The sequence below is a fragment of the Petromyzon marinus genome, chromosome 50 (assembly GCF_048934315.1).
Source record: "Petromyzon marinus isolate PM22_M1 ecotype Great Lakes invasive population chromosome 50, UKy_Petmar_22M1.pri1.0, whole genome shotgun sequence".
NCBI classification, from domain to species: domain Eukaryota; kingdom Metazoa; phylum Chordata; class Hyperoartia; order Petromyzontiformes; family Petromyzontidae; genus Petromyzon; species Petromyzon marinus.
Genome location: NC_133716.1, coordinates 2,131,585 through 2,158,724, shown reverse-complemented (window position 1 = coordinate 2,158,724; position 27,140 = coordinate 2,131,585). Strand labels below are relative to the sequence as shown.

The window sequence follows — 27,140 nt, the reverse complement described above, 5'->3', positions numbered from 1 at the left end:
GTGTGTGTGTGCACGTGTGCGTCTTATGTATGCTGAACTTCTTTCGCACCATACGTCGCCAACCGTGCTAATCGCAGGTGTTGTGTGTGGTGGATCGGTGGTGGAGTGGCTCGCGCGCTGCGCACGCTACGAACCCGTCGACCCAAGTTGGATTCCCGCTCACGGTCAACATCAGTGACGAATATCTACACCGGTCCTGGGCCTCTGCTAGATTCACTCAGCCTAAAATGAGTACCTGGTGCGGTGTGTAAACATCAGCACCGGGGAGACAAAGGCGGCCGGGCAATTGTGCTGGCCCCCCACCCTCTCGTGTGCTGCGCCGCCCTTCACAGGTGCTCGTGAACAGCACTTGCCCTCGAGGCTATACGTGGGGGGGGGGGGGGAGTCCTTGTCCTTTGTGTGTGCGTGTGAGTGAAGCAGCAGTGGGGATCTGTGGCACAGTGGTCACCCACTCCCTCGACGTGCCATGCGGGCGCCCTGACCGAGGGCCAAGTGTCGGCATGAGAGAGCGGCACCTGTGTTCAGTGTGCGACATCGGGGTTTTTTTCCCGATTCACCGACTTGACCAAAGGTGCGCGCCCCTATTCCAGACGGTGCAGCAGATCCTGCAAGCGGAAGACTGCGCAGGGTTTACCGTGCCCAGCAAGGATCGTGAGTATTGACGTGGATCACCCCATCATCGCCGTGGCCACGTCATTCGCCCGCTGCCGGATAAAGGCTCCCCTCCCCCCTCATTTTTACGCCATTCGTCGCGCTCCCGTGACTCTACGGTAACCACTACGCTCCAGCGTGCGAAATCCGCGCTGTGTTTTTTTTTTCCGATCCGCACATCGTCGTAGCTGGCGACGTGCACTTGAAGGGATGTTCTTCTCTGATGCTCTTCTCTGATGCACGCCGGAATTCTGCTTTAAAAAAACAAAAATAATTCTAGATCAGATCGGTGAGAGCGATTCGTCCCGTTCGCATTCACCTTCGCGTCACGATCGTTCGGATTCATTGACAGAAAATTATAGGCAGAGAGTACAAATAATGATAATCTCACTAATAATAACAGTAACAGTCATATTCTTAGCTCTTTCGGTAAAGTCACGTTGAAGGGAAACAATAAAATAATAAAATATATATAAAACAGTAATTTTAAACAAAATCCTGCCTCGCGAAGCCAGGAAACCCCTACATGCCATGCCCAGTGTAACAACACAGCTGATGATACCGATGATGTCACCAAGACCCCCACCTATAACCTCCCGTCCAGAGGCACACGCGGGAACGGAGAAGAAACTTCTTTCCAACCATTTCAATGTTGTCCGTTTGGTCGGTAATCGAACCGATAATCGGCAGAGTGATCAATTGCTTGGACAGTCGCAGAGCCCCGCTCGTGTGCTTTGGTCTGCTTACTGCTCCTAAAGTGAGCCGCCTATGAACTCTGCTCAGAAACTGTGCTCAAAAATGTGAAACCAGTTCACCCAGGGGGGATATAACCCACCCACCCACCCACCACCATCAACGAGTCCTGGCTCAGTGACAGAGACGCTGAGCCAGCACCTGCTTTCAATCCTGGGTCTCACAATTGAAACCAGGTGCCGCTGACAGCCACCCGTTATGAAGACCAGGTTCGCAAGCGTAGAGCCTCAACCCCCCCCGCCCAGCCCCATCACTGCGTTTGCTTCCCCCGCCATAGTCTGCACTATTCGAGCCCTGAGAATGCCCCATCAGTGTCCGATCGCTTTCTCTGCGTAGCCGCTGCCGACGCGGCAGGCGTTGCGGATGTCCCGTTGCCACGCGTTTCGCGTGTGGGCGGTTAAACGGTCGGGAGGGATGGGTGGCGGTCGGATGCGCGACGTCGCGCTGCGTGTACCGCCCCCTGGGAGAAGCTGAAGGGGTCCGCTGCAACTCCTGCACCTCCTGCCGCGCGCGACTGAGTCGATGAAGCTGGTTGTGATTGCCGGCCAAACGTCGTACTCAGGTTGTAAATGTTGTGGGGTTTACTCTCCCAACGCACAAGCGGTGTGCTGAACTCGTAACTTGTTGGCACGTCATTAGACCTCCTTTGCCAGTACCAAAATGTAATAATAGGGCTTTTCCCCTTTTTTCTGGCAACAGAGCCAATTGGGTCGAGGCTCAAAAGAAAGCCGTCCCTTGGTGTGGACCAATCAGTTTCAAGGACAATGCATCATAAAATATCATAGTATGTTTTTGTTTGCATTTTGACTGCAGGTATTGTGGTTAATGCAGACATGAATCCTCGTCAAAAGGTTTCAGTTTTGTTGCCAGAAAAAAGTGGAAAAACCCTACTATTACTTGTTGGCACGTGTTGTTTACGTGACAAACCTTGTGTGTTGGCTGTGGACGGGCGGCGGTGGGCTAACGACACATTTGCATTTACGCGATCTAACCCAAATTAGCTTTCATTACGAATAATGTAGATTCGCGAAGGCCTTACAACGTGTTCAGTTGAGGCGCTCCCACTTGACCAGAGACGAGAGCCCTGACCGAGCAAATGAGCAAATGACGACAACATCGCTGAGGATGTTCGAGCCGGAATACGTGAAAATTCACGGCCGGAATTGCGAAAGCCGCGCGCGATTTCGCGAGCGACTCGAGGTATCGCAGCGGGATCGCTCCGAGTGCGGGTGAGAGTGAGAGGGATGATATGAGAGAGACGGCGAGAAGAAAAAAACACAGCGGGAATAACGATGAACCCAGTGCCGGATGATCCTAGTAGCACAAGTAGTAGCTACAAGTAGTAGCTACTACTTGTGCTACTACACATGTCGTAACACAAGTAGCTACAAGTGTAGTAGCTACTACACAAGTAGCTACTACACAAGTAGCTACAAGTAGTAGCTGCTACACATGTAGTAACACAAGTAGCTACAAGTAGTAGCTACTACACATGTAGTAACACAAGTAGCTACAAGTAGTAGCTATGGGCCCCGCACTTTCAAGGGCCCCACGCCAAATGCTTTCAAGCTATCAATTCCGATTCAGTGATTCTGCACTTGCTCTATTACTATAGTACTATACCACCTTCAACTTTTACGGACGACTGGGTGTTTAAGGTTAGCGATTTGTCGTATTATCTGGCTGTATAGCAATATTTAAAAAAATACAATTACTTCACTATGCAAGTCAAAAAACTTTGTGTTTTAATATTTCCGTGTGTTTTCAAAAATGTAGTGCCTCTTTATAACATATGCCAACAGGCCCCGCACTCGCTTAATCTCCCTCCCCTCCCCCCCCTCCCCCCCGGCGTGTCTCCCGCAAGTCGTGAACCGCTGCGTTCCCGTGCTGCTGAGCGACTCGACGGGTGGCAACGTGACGGTGAACGGCAGCGGCAGCGTGCAGACGCCCTCCGGCACGGCGTCGGCAGAGGCGGTGCAGGAGGCCAGCAAGTAAGCTGGCGGCCGGGCGGGCGCGGGCTGCGGCGGCAGGGGACGGTGCCGCGCGCCGAGGCCCGCCGCCGACGCGGTCGGAGCGAGCCGCTTGGCCATTGCCTCGGTGCTCTGTCGCCGCCGCGGGGTGAATCCGCCCGCGTGTTTTAATTTTGTCACGTTGGGGGTTCTCACCGTTGTTGGTAAGGCGGGTCCACAGCCACCCCGACATTCAAGGCCGTGCACCTCCCCCCCCCCCCCACTCCTCCCTCCGACCCCTCCACGACCACCCGACTAAGGGGCCGTCCATAAATGACGTCACGCACCTAGGGGGGCGGCGGGGGGGGGGGGTCAGACATTTGCGACGATTTGTGACGATGGAGGAGGGGGGGGGTTTGAGAAATGTGACGTCACATCAGAATGCGCAACTTGAAATAAATATAGACAACACGTTCTACTTAATTAAATAGACTTTTTCATAAATGTTTTCTCCTACAACATCAGAGTGCAGCGCCACATTAAATACGCGCTACATTGACAATAGTTTAAGGCGATTTGAAGCGTGTTTCATTTTGGGGGTGGGGGCAGAGCTTTGTGACGTCATATTTGAGGGGGGTCTGACTTTTTATGACGCCGTGTGACGAAGGGGGAGGGGGGGGGTCAAAAATGGTCCAAAATCGCGTGACGTCATTTATCGACAGCCCCAAAGGTGTCCCATTTATTTTGGTCTTTTGTTCTGTTGGAATGTTTCACTTCACGTGGACAATCGCTCCAAGTGGAACGTCTCGTTTGGAAGGGTGTCCAGGGTGACGTTTGAAACATGCTACATAGCAATGGCACCGACAACAAACATCGGTCTCTGCCTGTCGCAGAAGTTTGTTGACAAGTCCCAGACGGTCGAAATTGGTCCGGAGATTCCTTGCTTGAACAAATGCTGCTGGATAATATTCGTCTGGAAAGCCAAGAAATGGATGGACTCAGGGCGGAGCCAGGGGGGGATGACAGGGGTGACATTCTGCGTATAAGTGTACGACACTCGGTCTGGCAGACTCCGTGCAACCGATGGCGTCTAGTTCAACAGCCTGACTCTCTAATCATTCTTGAAATTAAAATTTGTTGAATGTCACCCCGGCCTGAAATCCTGGCTCCGCCCCTGGATGGACTAAGTTATAAAATGGTATTTTTTACATGGAGATATTGTGGATTGTAAATTATTATTTTTTATTTTGTCATGATAATAATATTTTTTATTTTTATTTTGTTCCAGTTACTTGGCCGGTGTGTTGAATGCTCGTGACCTGGGAATGAAAATATTTTCTGATTTCACCAAGTCCTGGTACTGGATCATCATGTGAGTCCACTTCATTTATTGATCCCCTGCAGGTAAATGTCATGTTTACGTATTGCGCCAATCATGGCACGGTGGTGGCTACGCACGTGGCCTGTAATCCGGCACTCTGGAGACATCGTGGGTTGGTGAATCACTTCACAAATGTTGTGAAGCTCCCTTCCCGTGGGAGTTGAGATGCTCTACCCTGGCTTGCCAGGAGACGGCGGTACACCACAACATGTGAACTGAACCTTGTGTATGTACGTATTTTAAACTTCTTTCGCACCGTATGTAGCCAACTGCGCTAATCGGAGGTGTTGTTCTGCCTCTCTGGGATAGAGTGTTTCCCCCTTGCACGCTTTGGTTTTCTCCGGATGCTCAGGTTTCCTCCCACATTCATTAATGGTAGCCACGGTGGCAATATGTTAACTACCTCGCCTGTTATACAGGAGGTCGTGGGTTCTGATACCGACCCTGGCACCTGCTGTATATTTGGAGTTTGCAAGTTGTCTCTCTCTCTCTCTCTCCCCGTGGTCGCGTGATTTTTCTCAGGGTCCTCCGGTTTTTTCCCTCCACATTTACAATCAACGTCATGCACTTAGAGTAATTTGGCTGCAATACATTTCCACGTGATAAAAGCCACTTCGTTGAGCCATCATTTGTAGCCAGGCCGCTTCTGGATAAAGAGCTATAGAGCTCAATGAGAGAAATTACCTGGTTAAATAAAAGTAGCAGTGGTTTTTAATTGGCAGGTAACGCCTTAATATAAAGGATCGCAGAGCTTAGGCAATTGCTGGTACCCACTCGTCCGTGGATCCTCCTCATGCCTCTTGAGTCGTTTTCTCTCTTCGACAGCGATCGAACACTGCGCGCGTTCTAAGTCGAAATTATTATTGTCGTCAACAGCAATAGAAGCCATCGGATTCACCAGAAAAAGCTTCTCCGATTCATGAGATTCATTTTGCAGGAGAATCTTGCTTTGTGACGTTTGACTGATTCCTATGTTGGAGGAAAACTGCAATTTTACAGCAAACCCATGCATACGAAGAGATTAAACTCATAGGTCCGCCATGCAGACAATTTGGTGATGCTGCCGCATTGGCATTAGTGCACAAGCACAATTAACAACAACAACAACGCAAACTCAACACGTAAAAACACGTGTAATTGATCATTGTTTTTTTACCCTTTTATCTGGTAACAAAACTGACACCTTTGTTACAAGGAGTCATGTTTGCATTGACCACAATACCTGCGGTCGGAATGCAAACAAAAAACATAACTCTGAAAATGTATTAAAAAAGTGTCAGTTTTGTTGCCAGATTAAAGGGTAAAAAAAATTTATCATATTTTGCTACTGACAAAGGAGGTTCCAATGGGGAACACAATGAAGTAATTGGCGATGTTGTGGGCAGCGGCTCTTCTTCACAGCACACAAATATATTTGTGTTCTGGTTCACACTGCAGGTGTTCGTTCGCTTCTCAACTCGCTTGTCCTGATGTGGGTCACGGCGGCAGCGTTTTGAGTAGAGCGGTCCACACCTCCCTTTCACTGCCGAAGGACTCCAGCAATACTACACTATACACTACTATACACTACTACACTATACACTACTACACTATACACTACTATACACTACTACACTAACACTATACACTACTACACTATACACTACTACACTACTATACACTACTACACTATACACTACTATACACTACTATACACTACTACACTATACACTACTACACTATACACTACTACACTATACACTACTACACTATACACTACTACACTATACACTACTATACACTACACTATACACTACTATACACTACACTATACACTACTATACACTACACTATACAAGATACACTACACTATACACTACTATACACTACACTATACACTACTATACACTACTATACACTACACTATACACTACACTATTATAACTACACTATACACTACTATACACTACACTATACACTACTATACACTATACACTACTATACACTACACTATACACTACTATACACTACACTATACACAGATTCCAGCTCTTCCTGGGGGCATTCCCAGGCCAGCCGAGCGACGTCGCCCCGCCACCACCACCAGCAGCAGCTGCGTGTGCCGGGTCGGCCCCGGGGTCCTCGCCCACTGCGGCTGTCATGAACCACAACACCGCGCACCATCCTCTTTAGAGCAGCGGGCGCGACAGATCCATTGGCGTCATTCGCAAAGAGGAGGCCACTGTGATCCAGCGTCACGTGACGGTCCAAGTTGGACAACTCAGCCACGCTTCGAGACATCGCCCCTCAATATGGCCCCAAGTCATTCACGCAAACGAGACTCGTTTTGGTCTCGGGCTAAACAGAGTAACCTTAGAATCCTTGAAGCTTGAACTCTTCTGCTAACGACGACGATATTACTGCTGATCCTGCTGCTGCTGCTGCTGACGATGGCGATGATTAATATTCCTCTGTAGATGCCTGGTCATCGCTATGGTGGTGAGCCTTCTCTTCCTCCTGCTGCTGCGCTTCACCGCCGGATTCCTCATCTGGGCCATCATCATCGGGCTCGTGGGAGTGGTCGGATACGGTACAAAACCCCGGACTTCTCCGTCAGCACCAGGTCTATCGGTACCAGCGCCACGCAGCCGCCGACTGACTGCTATGAAGTCCCACGCAGCAACAGCGGTGCCACGTCTCGGTACAACTTCGATTCCTGCCACCCAACGCACAGGACAGCTGGCGAAATCTACCCCGACCTCAACCCCTGAACCGGCTTTGGGAGATTCGAAATGCCCGCGTTGGGCACACAGACTACCTCGGTTGGGCAGCCACTCAGAACTGTACCAGACCACACTGTCTATCCAATGTTGTTATTATTCACGTGGGGCCTTCGATTGGATTTTGAGGACTGCCCTCACCCCCTCAACCCCCACCCCCTTCCTTGGCAAGTTTCTAGACCCGCGTGTGGATGAGCGCAGCACCGCTGAGTCCCTCGGTTCGATCCTCAGTGCACTGACGGCTCCCCCCCGCCCCCAACCCCCCGCAGGGATCTACCACTGCTACCGGGAGTACGACAACTTGAAGGGAAAGCCTGGAGCGGATCTCAAACTCACAGACGTCGGCCTGCAGACGGACCTGTCCGTGTACCTGCAGTACAGGGACACGTGGCTGGCGTTCAGTAAGGGCGCAGCACGCCGCCTCCGTCACGTGCTCAGGACGCAGATCACAACGCGGACCACGTGCTGTCGAGTCACGGTCAATGCGACTGTGACACCGTGTGACTGTGTAGTTGTGACACACAGTGTCACACGATCACAGCACACACATTCTCACAGCGTGTGTGACTGTGTGGCTGTGACACACAGTCTCACAATCACAGCACACACATTCTCACAGCGTGTGTAACTGCGTTGTTGTGACACACAGTCACACAGTGTGTCACACAATCACAGCACACACAATCTCACAGCGTGTGTGACTGCGTTGTTGTGACACACAGTCACACAGTGTGTCACACAATCACAGCACACACATTCTCAGAGCGTGTGTGACTGCGTAGTTGTGACACACAGTTACACAGTGTGTCACACAATCACAGCACACACATTCTCACAGCGTGTGTAACTGTGTGGTTGTGACACACAGTCACACAGTGTGTCACACAATCACAGCACACACATTCTCAGAGCGTGTGTAACTGCGTAGTTGTGACACACAGTGTCACACAATCACAGCACACACATTCTCAGAGCGTGTGTGACTGTGTGACACTGTGTGACACCGTGTTACTGCGTGGTTGTGACACACAGTGTCACACAATCACAGCACACACATTCTCACAGCGTGTGTGACTGTGTGACACTGTGTCACTGACTGTGCCACTGACTCTGACTGAGTGTAGCAGTGTTACTATTGCTCCGTGACGCATGGGTGTATGTACGTATTTTGAACTTCTTTAGCACCGTACGTAGCCAATTGGAGGTGGTGTGGGGGAAGGGCAACAACGTTGAGTGTGTCAGTGTGATGCTGACACATCGACTCTGTGGAACTGGCGTTGATTATAATTACCTGATGATGGCTCTGTGTGCCTCTGCTACGTGATTGTGACGTTAACTCTGTGACACTAACCTTGACTCTGTGACCTTGACTCTGTGACACTGACGTTGACTCTGTGACACTGACGTTGACTCTGCGACACTGACGTTGACTCTGTGACCTTGACTCTGTGACACTGACATTGACTATGTGACCTTGACTCTGTGACACTGACCTTGACTCTGTGACACTGACGTTGACTCTGTGACACTGACCTTGACTCTGTGACACTGACCTTGACTCTGTGGCCTTGACTCTGTGACGTTGACTCTGTGACACTGACCTTGACTCTGTGACACTGACCTTGACTCTGTGACCTTGACTCTGTGACACTGACCTTGACTCTGTGATACTGACCTTGACTCTGTGACACTGACGTGGACTCTGTGACCTTGACTCTGCGACACTGACCTTGACTCTGTGACAATGACGTTGGCTCTGTGACGTTGACTGTGACACTGACCTTGACTCGGTGACCTTGACTCTGCGACACAGACCTTGACTCTGTGACACTGACGTGGACTCTGTGACACTGACCTTGACTCTGCGACGTTGACTCTGTGACACTGACCTTGACTCTGTGACACTAACCTTGACTCTGTGACCTTGACTCTGTGACACTAACCTTGACTCTGTGACCTTGACTCTGTGACACCGACCTTGACTCTGCGACACTGACCTTGACTCTGTGACCTTGACTCTGTGACACTGACCTTGACTCTGTGACACTAACCTTGACTCTGTGACCTTGACTCTGTGACACTGACCTTGACTCTGTGACCTTGACTCTGTGACCTTGACTCTGCGTCACTGGCACCGAGACTCCCCCCTGTGTCTGTGCTGCTGCTGCTGTGCGCAGTGATCATCCTGGCCGTGGTGGAGACACTCATCCTGCTCATCCTGATTTTCTTGCGCAAGCGTCTGCTGATCGCCATCGCGCTGGTCCGCGAGGCGAGCAGGTGACCCCTCCCTGCACAAACACAGATACCCATACAGCCTCCACAGACTGTAGGGGCAAGTGCTGTTAGCGAGCGCCTATTGAAGGCCGGCACGGGCACACGAGGCGGTGGGTGGGCGGCACCACGCCCGACCGCCTTTGTCTCCCCAGTGGTGAAGTTTACACATCGCACCAGGTACTCATTTTAGGCTGAGTCGACCTAGGGGAGGCCCAGAACCGGTTCAGATAATCGTCACTGGTGTCGACCGTGAGCAGGAATCGAACTCGAATCGCCGGGTTCGTAGCGCTAACCGCTACACCACCGCTCCCCACATGTACGGACACATGCACACACTCTTGTATTACATGCACGTGTGTACACAAGTGTGTGCGTTTCTGTGTACAACCGTGCATTGTTACGACAACAACAACAAAAGCCGCTATTTACCACTAACTGGCGCTTGTGCCAGGATAGGTTCACTTTGAGCCCGTGATGTGAAGCGTCGAAGACTTGCTGCTGGCAGGAGGCCACGGGATAGACCCCAGGTGTTACGAGTTGACTGCCTGTGATGAGTGGCTGATCCACCACCTGTGCTCCCCACTGCGCATTTTTTGTGCTGATCTATTCCTCTTCTGTTTTTTATTTTACCGGGTAAGGCCCCACTGGGCCATGCAGCTCTTCGTCAGACGCGACCTGGCCTCAAATGACAGCTTGACGAAGTGGCTTATCACGTGGACATTGTATAGCAGCGACATTTTATAGCGGCCAAATAATCGCGTGATGTAGACGCTAAATGCGGAGGAAAGAACCGGAGGACCCGGAGAAAAACCACGAGACCACGGGGAGAGAGAGAGAGAGACACGCTAACTCCAAATACACAGCAGCAGGCGTCAGGGTCGGGATCGAACCCACGACCTCCTGCATACCAGGCGAGGTAGTTAACATCTCCTAGATACCGTGATGATGATGAGAGAGAGAGACACGCAAACTCCAATTATACAGCAGCAGCAGACGTGAGGGTCGGGATCGAACCCACGACCTCCTGCATACCAGGCGAGGTAGTTAACATCTCCTAGATACCGTGATGATGATGAGAGAGAGAGAAACACGCAAACTCCAATTATACAGCAGCAGCAGGCGTGAAGGTCGGAATCGAACCCACGACCTCCTGCATACCAGGCGAGGTAGTTAACATCTCCTAGATACCGTGATGATGATGAGAGAGAGAAACACGCAAACTCCAATTATACAGCAGCAGCAGGCGTGAAGGTCGGAATCGAACCCACGACCTCCTGTATACCAGGCGAGGTAGTTAACATCTCGCCCTCCTCTGCGTTGCCTTCCCGCCCCGCCAGAGCCATCAGCTACATGATGTCGTCGCTGTTCTACCCGCTCGTCACCTTCGTGCTGCTCTTCGTGTGCGTCGCCTACTGGGGCATCACCGCGCTGTATCCTCGCCAGCGGAGCGGACGATGGCGGCGGCCCGTCTTCGCTTCAAAAATAAATAAATAACTCGCCGAGCCGAGCCGCGCCGTCGGAATGAGATAAAAGAGCTCTGCGTGCATCGCTTGAGCGATCGGTAGACAGGAACGGCGGAGTGCGTGAGCGTGCGTTCACCACTTGTTGCAGAAGTTCGCGGTTCAAGGCCGGCGGCCGCCCCGGTTATTACTTCGGGGCTGTGAACCTCGGCGACATTGGCGCTTGTCCGCTGCACAGTGGACGCTAGAGATTCCGTGACGTCGTCTGTTAGGGCCGTGGTCCAAACGCGTCGGATAAAAACAAATCACACCGCGGTTTACTCAAAAAGGATTACGCACAGCTGTCGTTCTTCCCTGCTGGCAGACCAGGGCCCGCGTGCCCGCCAGGTGTGGGTCGCCTCGTGCCGCACAGGGACAGCTGCCACTGGGGGTGCACTTTCAAGTGTTTTTATTCGCCTTCCCCCGCACCTCCGATTAGCACGGTTGGCTACATACGGTGCGAACGAAGTTCAGTACTGTATACCGTGATGCATAGCTGTGAACCCTTACGGTTTATTTGTATGCTCGTACGGGGAGATTGAGTTTTCAGGTGAATACGGAGTAACAGCCGCTTCAATACAGGGGAAAAACATGTTGTCTATATTTCACTCCAGCGCTGTCCTCCAGACAGTCTCGTCCCTTCACCTGATGAAGGCCGCTTGTGTTGTGGCCGAAACGTCGTGGTTTTTGTTATTTTATTTTTTACCTACGTGACTTTACCCAATAGAACCAAAGAGTATGGATCCTTGCAGTCACGAAAGCTTTAAATCTAGAAATGTTGTATATTTGTTTGTGTTTCTGCCTTGTGATGGGACTTTGTAGGATGACCGTTGAGATTTACCAGGGGGCACGGGGTGACCAAATAAGGTGTGAATTGGTCTGTGATAAGGTAGGGCACTGATAAGGGGGTGACAGGAATGGTGATGCCAGCAACTTATTGCGTGTAAAGCTCTCTTGAGACAGCTCTATCAAAACCAAATCATTATCATCGTTGCCACTCTCATTGTTATCATCATCATCACCATCATCATTATTATTATAGGAGCCTTAATGGAACGCTCAGGTATCTGAGCACGTCCGGGAGACCCATCCACAAGGTGTTCGTTGACCAGGCTGGTGCCTCCGCCGAATGCAGGAACATCAGCAACGCAGACTGCCACCCGAGCGTGAGACCCCCCCCCTCCCCCCCAATTGCCGGAGGTGTGTTCACGGGAAAAAGTTTCCCTTGCACCGCGCCGCCTCGCAGCGGACGTCAAGGAACCGCGCGAAGACGTTTGTTTGAAGGGGAGACGGCCCTCGAGTGGCGGCGTCGTGGTAAACAACAACAACAACAAACAGAAAAATCTAAATTTTTACAAATAAAGTAACACCCTTTTACCGGAAACAAACATTTCGCAAGAAAGCTCCTGACAAATTGCCTTGAGACTCGGGTCTTTGTGATCAATAAGTGTTAGTAACAATATTAAGAACGAAATAATGAAATTACCGAGCAAGGCACCGCTCACCCGGTGTGCTTTCCAGATGTTACCGTCTGCTCGGGGTTGTTTTGACAGACACAAAGACAAAGATCCTCCGTTGTAGCCTCAACAACCTGTTGAGGCAAGTGGTGTTAGCGGGCACCGACTAAGGCCGGCACGGCACACGATGGGGTGCTGTGGCCAGAACCACGCCCAGCCGCCTTTATTTCTCCAATGCTAATGTTTACACACCACACCAGGTACTCATTTGAGGCTGAGTCGAGCTAGGGGAGGCCCAGGACCGGTTCAGACATTCGTCACCTATTGGTCTTGAACGGGACTCGAACTCGAATGGCCAGGTTCATTGCGAAGTTCGCTAACCACTGCGTTATCGCTCCCCACGAACACACACACATTCACACACACACACATTCACACACAGACACATCGTTATAGAATACGATTGCAACACAAGCAATCGTCATCAGGTAGAAAACAAACCTAGTGAACTTCTACATTTTTGAGAGACAAAACACAGACATGGAAACACACGGACAGACACACAAGCAGAGAGAGACAACACAGAGACGCACAGAGAGAGAGAGAGACACACAACATAGACCGTCGGGGGAAAAGCTATTAGCGAATGTCTATCAAGGCCAGCGCAATGCACGAGCTTACGTGGACAGCACAACACCCGGCCTCCTTTGTCTCCCCAGTTCTGAGGTTCACGCACCACGTGGATATCCCTTGGTGTTGTCCATTGGCTTTGCATGGAAGTCAGGTCACACACTACAGTTTTTGAGGAGTAAAGCATCAATGCATTACCCTTAATGTAATGGGATTACACATTACCATGTTACCAGATTACTCGAAGTCAAAGTGACTTCCTGCCTCAAATGAGCATTTGAGGCGGTGGTCATCTCCCGTTCATAGTTCTGAGCCAGCGGAGGAGATTCCACGTTCCTATGGCAGGGGCGGAAACTCCGCGTGACATCCGCCGTTGACTTTGCCACAAAATGGTTCTCACTTCATGATGATGACGGGCTGAGTCAACCCACCCAAGCAGGACGCGAACTCGCGGACTTCCGATCGCGAGCCGCCCGCTCCGCCGCCGAGCGTCCGCCTGAGCCGCTGACCGGACGACGGGCAGCCGCGTCCCTCGGTTACGCCCCGAGTGACGCGGTTTTTGCCCCCGACAAAAACGTCACCCCTCTGTTTCTCGCTTGGCCAGAACTTCAGCTCGGCGAGCTGCCCGCAGGCTCGCTGCTCGTTCCTGCACTACGGCGGGGACAGCGTTTATGAGAAGAACTTGCCCTGGCTCCAGGTGCGCTATCGCCCCACACCGTTGCACCACGAGCGGGCCGCTCACTCCCGGCATCTGGCCACGCACTCTCAACGTTTTTGCCTCGGTCGATAAAACACGGCCGTCGGGTTTGGAGTTGCATTGGGGTTCTAAGTTAGAGTCGCGTTTGCTTTACCCGGGCCGCAGTTCTGGTTGAGGTCAGTGTTTGGGGTTAGGGATAGTTTCGGGTGGGCGTTTGGGTCTGCGCAAGTTGCTAGGGCTGGATTATTGTCACGGTTGCTGTTATGGTGATGATTATAATGATGACCATTGATGATGATAATGATGGGAGGCTGAACCAAAATCCGACTGGCATTTGGCCTCCCGATTGTGAGTTGAGCATCCTGACCCCAGCGGAGATCTGTACAGAAAAAGAAACTCACCGCACGGTCATATTCTTGGTTCTTTCGGTAAAGTCACCACGTAGAAGGGAAACAATAAAATAATAAAAATATAAAACAATAAAATTCTCACGACGTTTTGACTGCAACACAAGCAATCATCATCAGGTGTGGAAAACCACAACAAGAAAATTTTTGAAAGAAGTGTTTTTTTATAATAATAATTAATATTTCATTACTTTATTATTTATTACCGAAAGAACCAAGAATATGAATATGAATCCCTGCAGTCGCGAGAGCCTTAAAATGAAAATTTCACCGCGAGGTTGCAGAGCAACATCGACGCACTAACGGCCACCGGCACGACCCGGCCTCATGGCGCAGGTCTTCAACGTGTTCGCCTTCCTGTGGCTCATGAACTTCGTCATCGCGCTGGGCCAGTGCACGCTGGCCGGCGCCTTCGCCTCCTACTACTGGGCCTTCCACAAGCCACGGGACCTGCCAGCCCTCCCCGTGGCAGCGAGCTTCATGAGAGCGTTCAGGTGTGGGACCTCTCGGGTGCCAGCCGTGGTCAGAAATTGTGTTTAGGTCTCAGTGGGTTTGAAGTGCGTTAGACGGACCACTCCTCAAACCTGGGATTAGTACTGTATCGTTATCAATGAGCATCCTCTCCAAACAAAAGATACACCACTATAGCCTTAACAAACCCCTGCTCCACCTCTCCACCAAAGATGTAAGGGAAATATCTGACTGGATAACACAAGTCACATATTTGGCTGTGGTGCAGTAAATTACCTGCATGTGCCACGAGCCCGCTGTTGAGATGTTAACTCGCTCAACTTACATGCAGGAGGTCGTGGGTTCAATCCCGACCCTGACTCCTGTATATTTGGAGTTTGCACCTTCTCCCTGTTGTCACGTGCGTTTTTCGCCGGGGTCCTACGGTTTTTTCCCGTCACATTTAGTATCAACGTGCGTTCTTTAAATGCACACATGATAAGACAGGTTGTGGCCAGGCCGCTTCTGAAAAAGAGTTACACAGTTCAGTGGGCTTTACCTGGTAAAAACAAGAAAATAACGTTTCATAGTTTGATTTGTTAGTTACATCGTGCCCTTTACGCTGGCACGTTGTGGAGAGCACTCCACGCAATGAGTGACTCACAACACATTTGCTATTGGCACCCCGAGCGGCGGCTGTTCCTGTGTGGGGCAAGATGAATCGGAACCTCGACGACAAGCGGGCATTGGTCTGCCAGTAGGGGACGTTGATCGGTGCTGTGTGTGTGTGTGTTATCCCGATTGAGTCATCTGCGAGCGATGATCGAATTTGGCAACGTTCGACCGTGACGCCGGCACACAGTTGCCTGCTTCTGCGAATGACGTCACGGGGTCTTTGACGTCCACTGCGAAGCAGACGGCACGTCATTTATGGTCAATGCACCAGCGGTAATAACCATGGCGGCCTGCCGGATTCCAGCCACAAATCTCTGCAACATAGCAATCGTATAGGAATAGGTTTTACCCTTTTAACTGGCACAAAAACTGACACCTTTATTCAGTGCGCTGTTGTTTGAGTTGTACGCCTTTTGGCGTCTTCTGGTCCAACACCAATGGAGACTAGGCTCTAAGAAAAGCCGTCTCGGGTGTGGACCAATCAAATTCAAGGACAGTGCATAGTATTATTAGAGTTGTCTCTTTTGTTTGCATTTTGACTGCTTGTGTTGTGGTTATTGCAAACATGATGCCTTGAATAAAGGTGTCAGTTTTTGTGCCAGTTAAAAGGGCAAAACCTATTCCTATATCTTGTTACTGGCAAAGGAGGTCTCATAACATAGCAATCATCGCCACCTACTGGCACACTAATGCCCCGGTTCACTATTGCAAATGAGACTCATTCCGGTCACGTGTCGTCTCATCCGATTCAACAAAATAAACTGGAATACTTAAATTTGGATGACTAATGTGGCGAGAGCTTTTGAGTTACGTCTGCTCACCAATGAGCACAGTTAATTTCTTTCGAGGAGACGTGCACTGCCCTGTTGCTCAGGCTAGCAAGGAGACCCTTTGAGTTGAGTCTGCGAGTATATGAATGAGTGTTGGTTGTGTCGCGGACAGGTATCACACCGGTTCCCTGGCCTTCGGGGCACTCATCATCGCCATCATCCAGCTGATCCGGATAATCCTGGAATACATGGATCACAAGCTTAGAGGTGCGGCGCTGAAACTACGGCAGAGTCGGCAACGGATTCTCCTTCCGGAGTCACGGCCACCGCGATTCCACCGGATTCTGCCGGCCCAGCAAACGTCCCCGCTGAGATCCTCGCTTAGCACCAGGGCCTGATTCCATGAAACAAGCTTAGCGAATATTTTATTAATTCATATCTTTTGCATGTTAAAATCAGCTCAAGGCTCCCGTAAATCACGTGACTGTTGTATGGCCACCTACACTACAGATCCCTCTCACCGCCGCCCACTGTGAGAGCAGACGCCGCTCCGTGCAGCTCACTTCTGTTCACTCCGTCCTTCTTTCCCCCTCCCTTCCCTTCCATCTCATCATTGTCATCACCATCATCGCCCTCTCATCATCTCTTCTCCTCCCCTTCCTGCACCGGCGCTCCTCCATCTTTCTTCCTGCCACTGACCTTGGGCCGTGCCCTTATCTTTGTACATTTTGGGGACATCCATCCCAGAATGCCTTCCCTCTCACGGTCCTTTCTATCTTCCCATGCGTTAAATCCTTGACTCTACGTCCCTTCCCGTGTTGCAGCCATGGGTGAAGACTTCTCATAGGAAAATAAAAACGTGGTTTTATGCGACCCGGCACAGGGCTTCGGGCCTCCCCCACTCAATCCCCTCCGCTCGCTACCTCCCACTCCCCTCCGCGACCGGCGGGTAAGGTCGACCACGGGGTATGGGTTAGATGGTGAATATTTTCAATTACAGTCAATAATTTTTTTTTATTTTCCACCTTCGCGAACACAAACGGGAAGTCGAAGCCAAGCGAGCGACGTCGCGATCCGCGCATCTCGCTCCCACGCCGACTCCGTGACGCGGGATTGAACTTCGTAGCGCAGTGAGCTCTCCGTTGTGCCCTTGGAGCGGCAGCTGGACATAAGCACACCTACGACAGGAACAGTCCTGGCATCGTCAACGGTGTGCTCAATCAATCGCTCCTCATTTTACGTGCCGATGTCGCCACCGGTTTGACACGACAGCAGAGCGAGAACGATACGGGGGACGCAGAGCGAGGGGAACGAAATGATAGACCCGTCACGACCTCGGCGGCTAACACTGGCTGGGCAAAATAAATTGCGAACCGTGCACAATGAATAGCATGATGAAAATAAGTAGGGAATAAATTAAGTAATAAATAAATACGCTTTCCCACATAATTGATCCTCCATGCCGCAGCTCAGACTACGCATTTCTCTTCCTGCTTCTTCCGGCGCACCGCTCCACTCCAGAAATCCCCTCCCATCGACTCTCGCTCGTCCCAAGCTCAATCCAAGAAACGCGTTCCGCTCTCACCGCTTACAACTGCCACGGTGCTGTTTGTCGCTGGCCGCTTGATGGTGCTTTGGGCCTTTGGGCCCTACGCTCAGCAGCAAACGTGTTACAAAAAATAAATCACCCCCGTGTGAAAGGGGAGGTGTTTATATGTATATATTTTTTTAAAGTGAGGTCCAATTTACTGATGAGTAATAAAACATGAATACAGAAAGAAAGTTTGTGCTCACACAAAAAGTTTGTGCTCACACAAAAAGTGCTTCTAGCGAGCACCTATTAAGGCTGGCCACCTTTATTTCTGAAAATGCTGATGTCTATGCACCGTACCAGGTACCAAGTACTCAAGGCTTGAGTCGTCCTAGAGGAGGCCCAGCAACGGTTCAAATAAACGTGACCGGTATGGACTTTGAGTGGGAATCGAACTCGGGTTACCGGGTTCATAGCACAGCACGTTAACTGCTACACGACCGCTCCAACTTGTGCATACTTGTAGACGAGAAAGACACAGATCCCCCGTATAGCCTGTAACGGAATTTTGCAGCAAGTGCTGTTAGCGAGACAGACAACACGCATACACACATAGGAACCCCATTGCACAGACACACGGACGTGATGTGTGCGTGCCTCCTGTTTCTGCCTCACAGGGGCAGAGAACCGGGTTTTGAAATTCCTGCTCTGCTGCCTCAAGTGCTGCTTCTGGTGCCTGGAGAAGTTCATGAAGTTCATCAACAGGAACGCCTACATCATGGTGACGCAGCCGCACGCCAGCAGCTACTCACTTTCCGTCCGCGTGGCATCGTGCACAGGAAGGCTCGATCGTTGTCAATCTCGCTCTGTCTCCCATCACATTGCCCATCTGTCTTGTGCCGTGTCCATACGTCAATTAACATAACATTGGCATGTCATTAGTGCACGCTTGGTACGTAATTCGTAATAGATTTTTGGGTTAGGCCACAATGGTCTGGCCAAATTTGGGTCGCAACAAAACCCCTCCACCACGTGACGTAGCGAAACAGAATAAGATCCAGGAAGTCAGAGCCACTTTCCCACCTTCATAACCCGACTTGGGCGAGCTGCGGTGGTGTGCCGGTTATCAACAACCCGTACAACACCGGTTCTCCTCCACCTCACGGCACGGCAGCTGGAACAACGGTGCGAGTTCTTAAACCGCCCCACCCCACCCCCACCCACCCAGCAGTATAAAGGGCTCCAGCTCAAGTCGATCGGCAGGTCACGCGCGGTGGGGTCAAAGCGTGAGTACACCCAAATCCTCCGAGCGGTCCACTCGGCGCGGAAGAGTCTGACCGAATGTAGCCTCTCGAGCCCCCCCGAACAGAGGCCGTCCTGCCGGCGGCAACAACAACAACAACAATAAAAATAATCGACGCATTCCACCGGCGCAATTTTCCCGTGGGGCTCTCTGCGACCGCTCGTGGCGCCGCGCTAACGCCAATCGTGTCCCCTTCGCGCAGATCGCGATTTACGGAAAGAACTTCTGCGTGTCGGCGAAGAACGCGCTCTCGCTGCTCATGAGGAACATCGTGCGGTGAGTAGAGGCTGAGGCTCTGAACCTGCGCGGCCACCGTGATGCGTCATTGGCGGCGATGGCGTGGTGCGGGAAATGATTTGTACCGAGATCCGGTATCCAGTATCGTGTTGAACTTTGCCTTATTACAGTAGGCCGCACAGTTGTGATAGACCACGGTTGACTGGGAGGTACAGTGAGGGAAAAAAGTATTTGATCCCCTGCTGATTTTGTACGTTTGCCCACCGACAAAGAAATGATCAGTCTATAATTTTAATGGTAGGTTTATTTGAACAGTGAGAGACAGAATAACAACAGGAAAATCCAGAAAAACGCATGTCAAAAATGTTATAAATTGATTTGCATTTTAATGAGGGAAATAAGTATTTGACCCCCTCTCAATCAAAAAGATTTCTGGCTCCCAGGTGTCTTTTATACAGGTAACAAGCTGAGATTAGGAGCACACTCTTAAAGGGAGTGCGCCTATTCTCAGCTTGTTGCCTGTATAAAAGACACTTGTCCACAGAAGCAATCAATCAATCAGATTCCAAACTCTCCACCATGGCCAACACCAAAGAGCTCTCCAAGGATGTCAAAGACAAGATTGTAGACCTACACAAGGCTGGAATGGGCTACAAGACCATTGCCAAGCAGCTTGGTGAGAAGGTGACAACAGTTGGTGCAATTATTCGCAAATTGAAGAAACAAATGAACTGTGAATCTCCCTCGGCCTGGGGCTCCATGCAAGATCTCACCTCGTGGAGTTGCAATGATCATGAGAACGGTGAGGAATCAGCCGAGAACTACATGGGAGGATCTTGTCAATGATTTAAAGGCAGCTGGGACCATAGTCACCAAGAAAACAATTGGTAACACACTACGCCGTGAAGGACTGAAATCCTGCAGCGCCCGCAAGGTCCCCCTGCTCAAGAAAGCACATATACATGCCCGTCTGAAGTTTGCCAATGAACATCTGAATGATTCAGAGGACAACTGGGTGAAGTGTTGTGGTCAGATGAGACCAAAATGGAGCTCTTTGGCATCAACTCAACTCGCCGTGTTTGGAGGAGGAGGAATGCTGCCTATGACCCCAAGAACACCATCCACAACGTCAAACATGGAGGTGGAAACATTATGCTTTGGGGGACAGGACAACTTCACCACATCAAAGTGACGATGGACGGGGCCATGCACCGTCAAATCTTGGGTGAGAACCTTCCCTCAGCCAGGGCATTGAAAATGGGTCGTGGATGGGTATTCCAGCATGACAATGACCCAAAAACACACGGCCAAGGCAACAAAGGAGTGGCTCAAGAAGAAGCACATTAAGGTCCTGGAGTGGCCTAGCCAGTCTCCAGACCTTAATCCCATAGAAAATCAGTGGAGGAAGCTGAAGGTTCGAGTTGCCAAACGTCAGCCTCGAAACCTTAACAACTTGGAGAAGATCTGCAAAGAGGAGTGGGACAAAATCCATACCTGAGATGTGTGCAAACCTGGTGGCCAACTACAGGAAACGTCTGACCTCTGTGATTGCCAACAAGGGTTTTGCCACCAAGTACTAAGTCATGTTTTGCAGAGGGGTCAAATACTTATTTCCCTCATTAAAATGCAAATCAATTTATAACATTTTTGACATGCGTTTTTCTGGATTTTGTTGTTATTCTGTCTCTCGCTGTTCAAATAAACCTACCATTAAAATTATAGACTGATCATTTCTTTGTCAGTGGGCAAACGTACAAAATCAGCAGGGGATCAAATACTTTTTTCTCTCACCCACTCAACGCACCCACCCACTAGGGCTGCCACCTCTCCGGGAATTAACATTGTTGTTCAGGTGGCAGGAAATGATTTTGTACCGAGATCTGTTACCGGCATTGCGCTCAACTTCATGACGGTAAAACTGCACAGTTTCGACGGAAGACCTGGTGCTGACTGTGCGTACAGTTTTGGTCTACGGCAGAAAAGGTCGCGACCCTAACCGTGGCAACGATGCTCTGTGCCAGGGTCGTGGTGTTGGACAAAGTCACGGATTTCCTGCTGCTGCTGGGAAAACTGGTGGTGGTGGGCGGAGTGGGTAAGCAACTCCCGGACACAACACACAACCCGAACAACAACCAAGAAGCAGCAACCCATCCCACGGCTTTCACAGTCAACGACTGACCTTTGACGGTCACTGATGCAGTCTCATTCCCCCACCCTCCCCGAAATCTGCCATGGGCTCCTATTGTTGCACACGTCAATCAGTGTCAGATTTGCCTGAACTGCCCTGTCTTATCAGTCTTATCATCGTCTTGCAGTAGGTCTTCCTTTCCTTGCACACGTGACACATCCTCTCTCGCAGTCTCATCGTCACCGGTATCTTCCCCTCGCTACACAGCTGGCATTCTGGTTATCTCCGGTCATTCTGCGGACAACCATGCGTGCATGTTGAACTTCTTTCGCACCGTACGTAGCCAACCCATGATAATCGGAGGTGCGCGGGAAGGACACCAAAGTCGCCCAGAAGTAACTACGAATCGTTCCTGTTTTCTGCATCCATCCGGATTTTTGCGAGAAATAGAGCCTGCAAACAGCGTTCTCCCCTCCTCCTCGTATTGCCGTGGACGGCTCTGCGGTCCCCATGTTTGTGTTGCCCCTTCAAGACAGCTCGGCATTGTGTTGAACTCCACTGCAGTAAAACGGTGGCACAGTTTTTGTGTGACATGTGCTGGCTGAGACAACACGTCCAGGCTTTGTCTCCGGTGGGAATCGTGGCAGCCCCACACTTGGGAGTGGAAGGGGGGGCTTTATACGTTTACATTATTATTGATAAGAGTCCAGAGAGGTGTTGGCCCATGTGGACAGCAGAGTGGTGGTGGTGGTGGTGGTGGTGGTCACGGAGGCTGGAATCCACTCCGGAGTGATGAATCAGAATCTTTATTTGGACTTTGAGGAGGAATCCGATGAGCTATAAAGCTCTTTTTTTTACAGATTTCCAGTAGGGGCACGCGGTCAGAATGTTACAACGACAAACAATATGAAAACACGATAGGAGTGCAAAGTTTAAGAAAGGTAAGCACATCACTAAAAATATACATCTACGTTTATTTGAACAGGTAATGCCCACTGAGCTATTCTATCTTCTCTTTCAGAAGCGAGCTGGCCACAAACGGCAGCTCAACGAAGTGGCTCGTCACGTGGACATTTACAGCGGCCACATAATCCCAAATAACCTGAACGTGTGACTCAGTTTGGTTTTTTTTGCGCCGATTTCCATCTCTGCTTCGTTGCCGATCTGAGTTTTTAAAATTTGTGTTGGCTTTTGTCGTTTCCCTCCCTCCCTCCCTCCTAGGAGTGTTCGCCTTCTTTTTCTTCAGCAACAGGATCATGATTCCTGACACGCCGCTCGTCCTCAACTACTACTGGGTTCCAATAGTGGTGAGCGAGCCGACGTGCCGCGGCGCTGAGAGGCCGGGGTGGCATTATACACCTGGATACAAACACGCAGAGATTCGATTTTGTGTTACTTGGCAGGCAGATGCAGAGATTGAAACCAGCCGGGTGAGTTTTGTGTTCAGTTTGTTGGCCTTAATAATAATTATTCCATTTTATATGTCGCTTTTCATCAAGGATCTCAAAGCGCTGTACAGGACACAGCAGCAGCAGACACTCATCATCAAAATAATTATATTATACATACATTTTAAGAATCTATTTACTACATTGACTAAATTTGAATAAGCAGAAGCGTATAAATAGGTTTTAAAACGCATTTGTAAAATGTCCACATACTCATAAATCCGATTAGCATGGTTGGTTATGTACGGTGCAAAAGAAGTTCAATGTACATACAGAGCGAGCAGCTCTCAGTCGCAAGGTTGTGAGTTCAAATCCTGGTTGTGTGAGTTGACTCGGTCCATCATCGCCTCCAGTATCAATAAAATGAGTTCCACTTTGTGGGGGGGTCAGCAGCGGTTGTCCGATAGAAAGACTCGCTGCTCGTCGAAGGAATGTGGAATTTCCACAGCTGGCTGAGGGCCGTGGACAGGAGATGAGCACCGCCCCCATCGCATGGCGAAATCTCCTCGCTGTTGCTTTGTCTTAAAATGGGAATTGATTTTTTTTTGGCACGTGATAAAAAATCTACAAAACGTGCCAGCGAATTGAATTTCTGCATGTGGCAGCTAGAGGTCAGCAGCGTCCCTTGAATTGTCAAGCCTTACATCTGTAGATGATGGTATGTTGACGCAGGAGGTCGGGATACATGTAGATGTATTGTATGAGATCCTTGACCAGATCTCGTGCAGTAAACCCTCGTTAAAACGACACGTAATGGATCTCTGTCTTTGCCGAATTATCCAATATTCCGAATTATTTACAATGGTTACTCCCCAGTGCCTCCTGCTCCAATAAAAAAAAGGGATTTATACTTCAGTCCCTTTCTGTTACTTCTTGATGTAGGTGTAGACGACTTGTGTGAGAGGGTTGGCTTGCACAGAGTGCACACACACAAGGTCAAGTCCAAAGCGATGGATCTGCACTAACGCTCACCACACTCACCACGCGCTCATCACGCTCACCACACTCGCCGCGCTCACCACGCTCGCCACACTCACCACGCTCCATGCTCACCACACTCACCACGCTCACCACGCACACCACATGGTCCACACTCACCACACTCACCACGCTCGCCACACTCACCACGCTCCATGCTCACCACACTCACCACGCTCACCACGCACACCACATGCTCCACACTCACCACACTCACCACGCTCGCCACACTCACCACGCTCCATGCTCACCACACTCACCACGCACATCACATGCTCCACGCTCACCACACTGACCACGCACATCATGCTCCACACTCACCACACTCACTACGCTCGCCACACTCACCACGCACACCACATGCTCCACGCTCACCACGCTCACCACACTCACCATGCTCGCCACACTCACCACGCACACCACATGCTCCACACTCACCACCCTCACCACGCACACCATGCTCCACACTCACCACACTCACCACGCTCGCCACGCTCACCACACTCACCACGCACACCATGCTCCACACTCACCACCCTCACCACGCTCGCCACACTCACCACGCACACCACATGCTCCACGCTCACCACCCTCACCACTCTCACCACACTCACCACGCACACCACATGCTCCACACTCACCACGCACACCACATGCTCCACACTCACCACCCTCACCACGCTCGCCACACTCACCACGCACACCACATGCTCCACGCTCACCACATGCTCCACGCTCACCACCCTCACCACGCTCGCCACACTCACCACGCACACCACATGCTCCACGCTCACCACCCTCACCACGCTCGTCACACTCACCACGCACACCACATGCTCCACACTCACCACGCACACCACATGCTCCACACTCACCACCCTCACCACGCTCGCCACACTCACCACGCACACCACATGCTCCACGCTCACCACATGCTCCACGCTCACCACCCTCACCACGCTCGCCACACTCACCACGCACACCACACTCTCCACACTCACCACGCACACCACATGCTCCACACTCACCACACTCACCACACTCACCACGTGCGCCACCACCAGACTGAGACATTGTTTTTGTATTGGCGCGAGGCGTCGCTCCACGTGTATGCAGCAATGGGACCATTCGGCTCATGGCGGATTACTAGGACACCTTATGTGTGCCCAAAGCGCAGCCGTGCCGAATCATCCCCAATTACGAATTTAACAAATACCGAAAGACCGAGGTTTTACTACTGTATCTATCTCTGGGGGGAGGGGGACCCAAAACTAAAATGCAAATAAAGAGCCAAATTTTATATTATCTAGATTTATATAACGGCTTCATTCAACGCGCTTTACAGTAATTATAAAAAAGGTACATGTAATGAAAGTGGCTGTGATTTAAACAAAAAGTGTTGTTTAGAAAAGTTGCCGTGGAGTTCTGGTGATAGTTGGGAGAGCAGAGAGGAGAGGTTAAGGAGGAGTTTGGGTAGTGATAGGGGTAGTGATAGGTGTAGTGATAGGGGTAGTAATAGGGGTAGTGATAGGTGTAGTGATAGGGGTAGTAATAGGGGTGGTAATAGGGGTAGTAATAGGGGTAGTGATAGGGGTAGTGATAGGAGTAGTAATAAGGGTAGTGATAGGTGTAGTGATAGGGGTAGTAATAGGGGTAGTGATAGGGGTAGTAATAAGGGTAGTGATAGGGGTAGTAATAGGGGTAGTAATAGGGATAGTAATAGGGGTAGTAATAAGGGTAGTGATAGGGGTAGTAATAGGAGTAGTAATAGGGGTGGTAATAGGGGTAGTAATAGGGGTGGTGATAGGGGTAGTGATAGGGGTAGTGATAGGTGTAGTGATAGGGGTAGTGATAGGGGTAGTAATAGGGGTAGTGATAGGGGTGGTAATAGGGGTAGTGATAGGGGTAGTAATAGGGGTAGTGATAGGGGTAGTAATAGGTGTAGTGATAGGGGTAGTAATAGGGGTAGTGATAGGGGTAGTAATAAGGGTAGTAATAGGGGTAGTAATAGGGGTAGTAATAGGAGTAGTAATAGGGGTAGTAATAGGGGTAGTAATAAGGGTAGTGATAGGTGTAGTGATAGGGGTAGTAATAGGGGTAGTGATAGGGGTAGTAATAGGAGTAGTAATAGGGGTAGTAATAGGGGTAGTAATAAGGGTAGTGATAGGTGTAGTGATAGGGGTGGTAATAGGGGTAGTGATAGGGGTAGTAATAAGGGTAGTGATAGGTGTAGTGATAGGGGTAGTAATAGCGGTAGTAATAGGAGTAGTAATAGGGGTAGTGATAGGGGTAGTAATAGGGGTAGTAATAGGGGTGGTAATAGGGGTAGTGATAGGGGTAGTAATAGGGTAGTAATAAGGGTAGTGATAGGTGTAGTGATAGGGGTAGTAATAGGGGTAGTAATAAGGGTAGTGATAGGTGTAGTGATAGGGGTAGTAATAGGTGTAGTGATAGGGGTAGTAATAGGAGTAGTAATAGGGGTAGTGATAGGAGTAGTAATAGGAGTAGTAATAGGGGTAGTGATAGGGGTAGTAATAGGAGTAGTAATAGGGGTAGTAATAGGAGTAGTAATAGGGGTAGTGATAGGGGTAGTAATAGGGGTAGTGATAGGGGTAGTAATAGGGGTAGTGATAGGGGTAGTAATAGGGGTAGTGATAGGGGTAGTGATAGTAGTGATAGGGGTAGTAATAGGGTAGTAATAGGGGTAGTGATAGGGGTAGTAATAGGAGTAGTGATAGTGGTAGTAATAGGGGTAGTAATAGGGGTAGTGATAGTGGTAGTAATAGGAGTAGTGATAGGGGTAGTTATAGGGGTAGTGATAGCGGTAGTAATAGGGGTAGTAATAGGGGTAGTAATAAGGGTAGTGATAGGTGTAGTGATAGGGGTGGTAATAGGGGTAGTGATAGGGGTAGTAATAAGGGTAGTGATAGGTGTAGTGATAGGGGTAGTAATAGCGGTAGTAATAGGAGTAGTAATAGGGGTAGTGATAGGGGTAGTAATAGGGGTAGTAATAGGGGTGGTAATAGGGGTAGTGATAGGGGTAGTAATAGGGTAGTAATAAGGGTAGTGATAGGGGTAGTAATAGGGGTAGTAATAAGGGTAGTGATAGGTGTAGTGATAGGGGTAGTAATAGGTGTAGTGATAGGGGTAGTAATAGGAGTAG

The 27,140-nt window shown here is 50.2% G+C and overlaps 1 protein-coding gene across 4 annotated transcripts in view; it reads left to right on the top strand.

Moving 5' to 3' along the window:
- Positions 1-27,140, top strand: part of LOC116953259 (choline transporter-like protein 4) — a 91,263-nt gene that overhangs the window by 52,425 nt on the left and 11,698 nt on the right. For 3 of the 4 annotated variants that reach the window (XM_032973312.2, XM_032973311.2, XM_076074746.1), the window contains 15 exons: positions 591-651; positions 3,269-3,395; positions 4,642-4,725; positions 7,191-7,303; positions 7,763-7,894; positions 9,671-9,770; positions 11,105-11,197; positions 12,330-12,432; positions 13,958-14,050; positions 14,794-14,951; positions 16,525-16,619; positions 18,561-18,664; positions 19,389-19,462; positions 21,445-21,515; positions 22,773-22,858. In XM_032973312.2, coding sequence (XP_032829203.1) covers positions 591-651; positions 3,269-3,395; positions 4,642-4,725; positions 7,191-7,303; positions 7,763-7,894; positions 9,671-9,770; positions 11,105-11,197; positions 12,330-12,432; positions 13,958-14,050; positions 14,794-14,951; positions 16,525-16,619; positions 18,561-18,664; positions 19,389-19,462; positions 21,445-21,515; positions 22,773-22,858 — 1,494 coding nt within the window. Of the gene's footprint in view, positions 1-590; positions 652-3,268; positions 3,396-4,641; positions 4,726-7,190; positions 7,304-7,762; positions 7,895-9,670; positions 9,771-11,104; positions 11,198-12,329; positions 12,433-13,957; positions 14,051-14,793; positions 14,952-16,524; positions 16,620-18,560; positions 18,665-19,388; positions 19,463-21,444; positions 21,516-22,411; positions 22,493-22,772; positions 22,859-27,140 lie in introns of those variants that run through there. The other variant, XR_012947166.1, reaches the window with a different exon arrangement.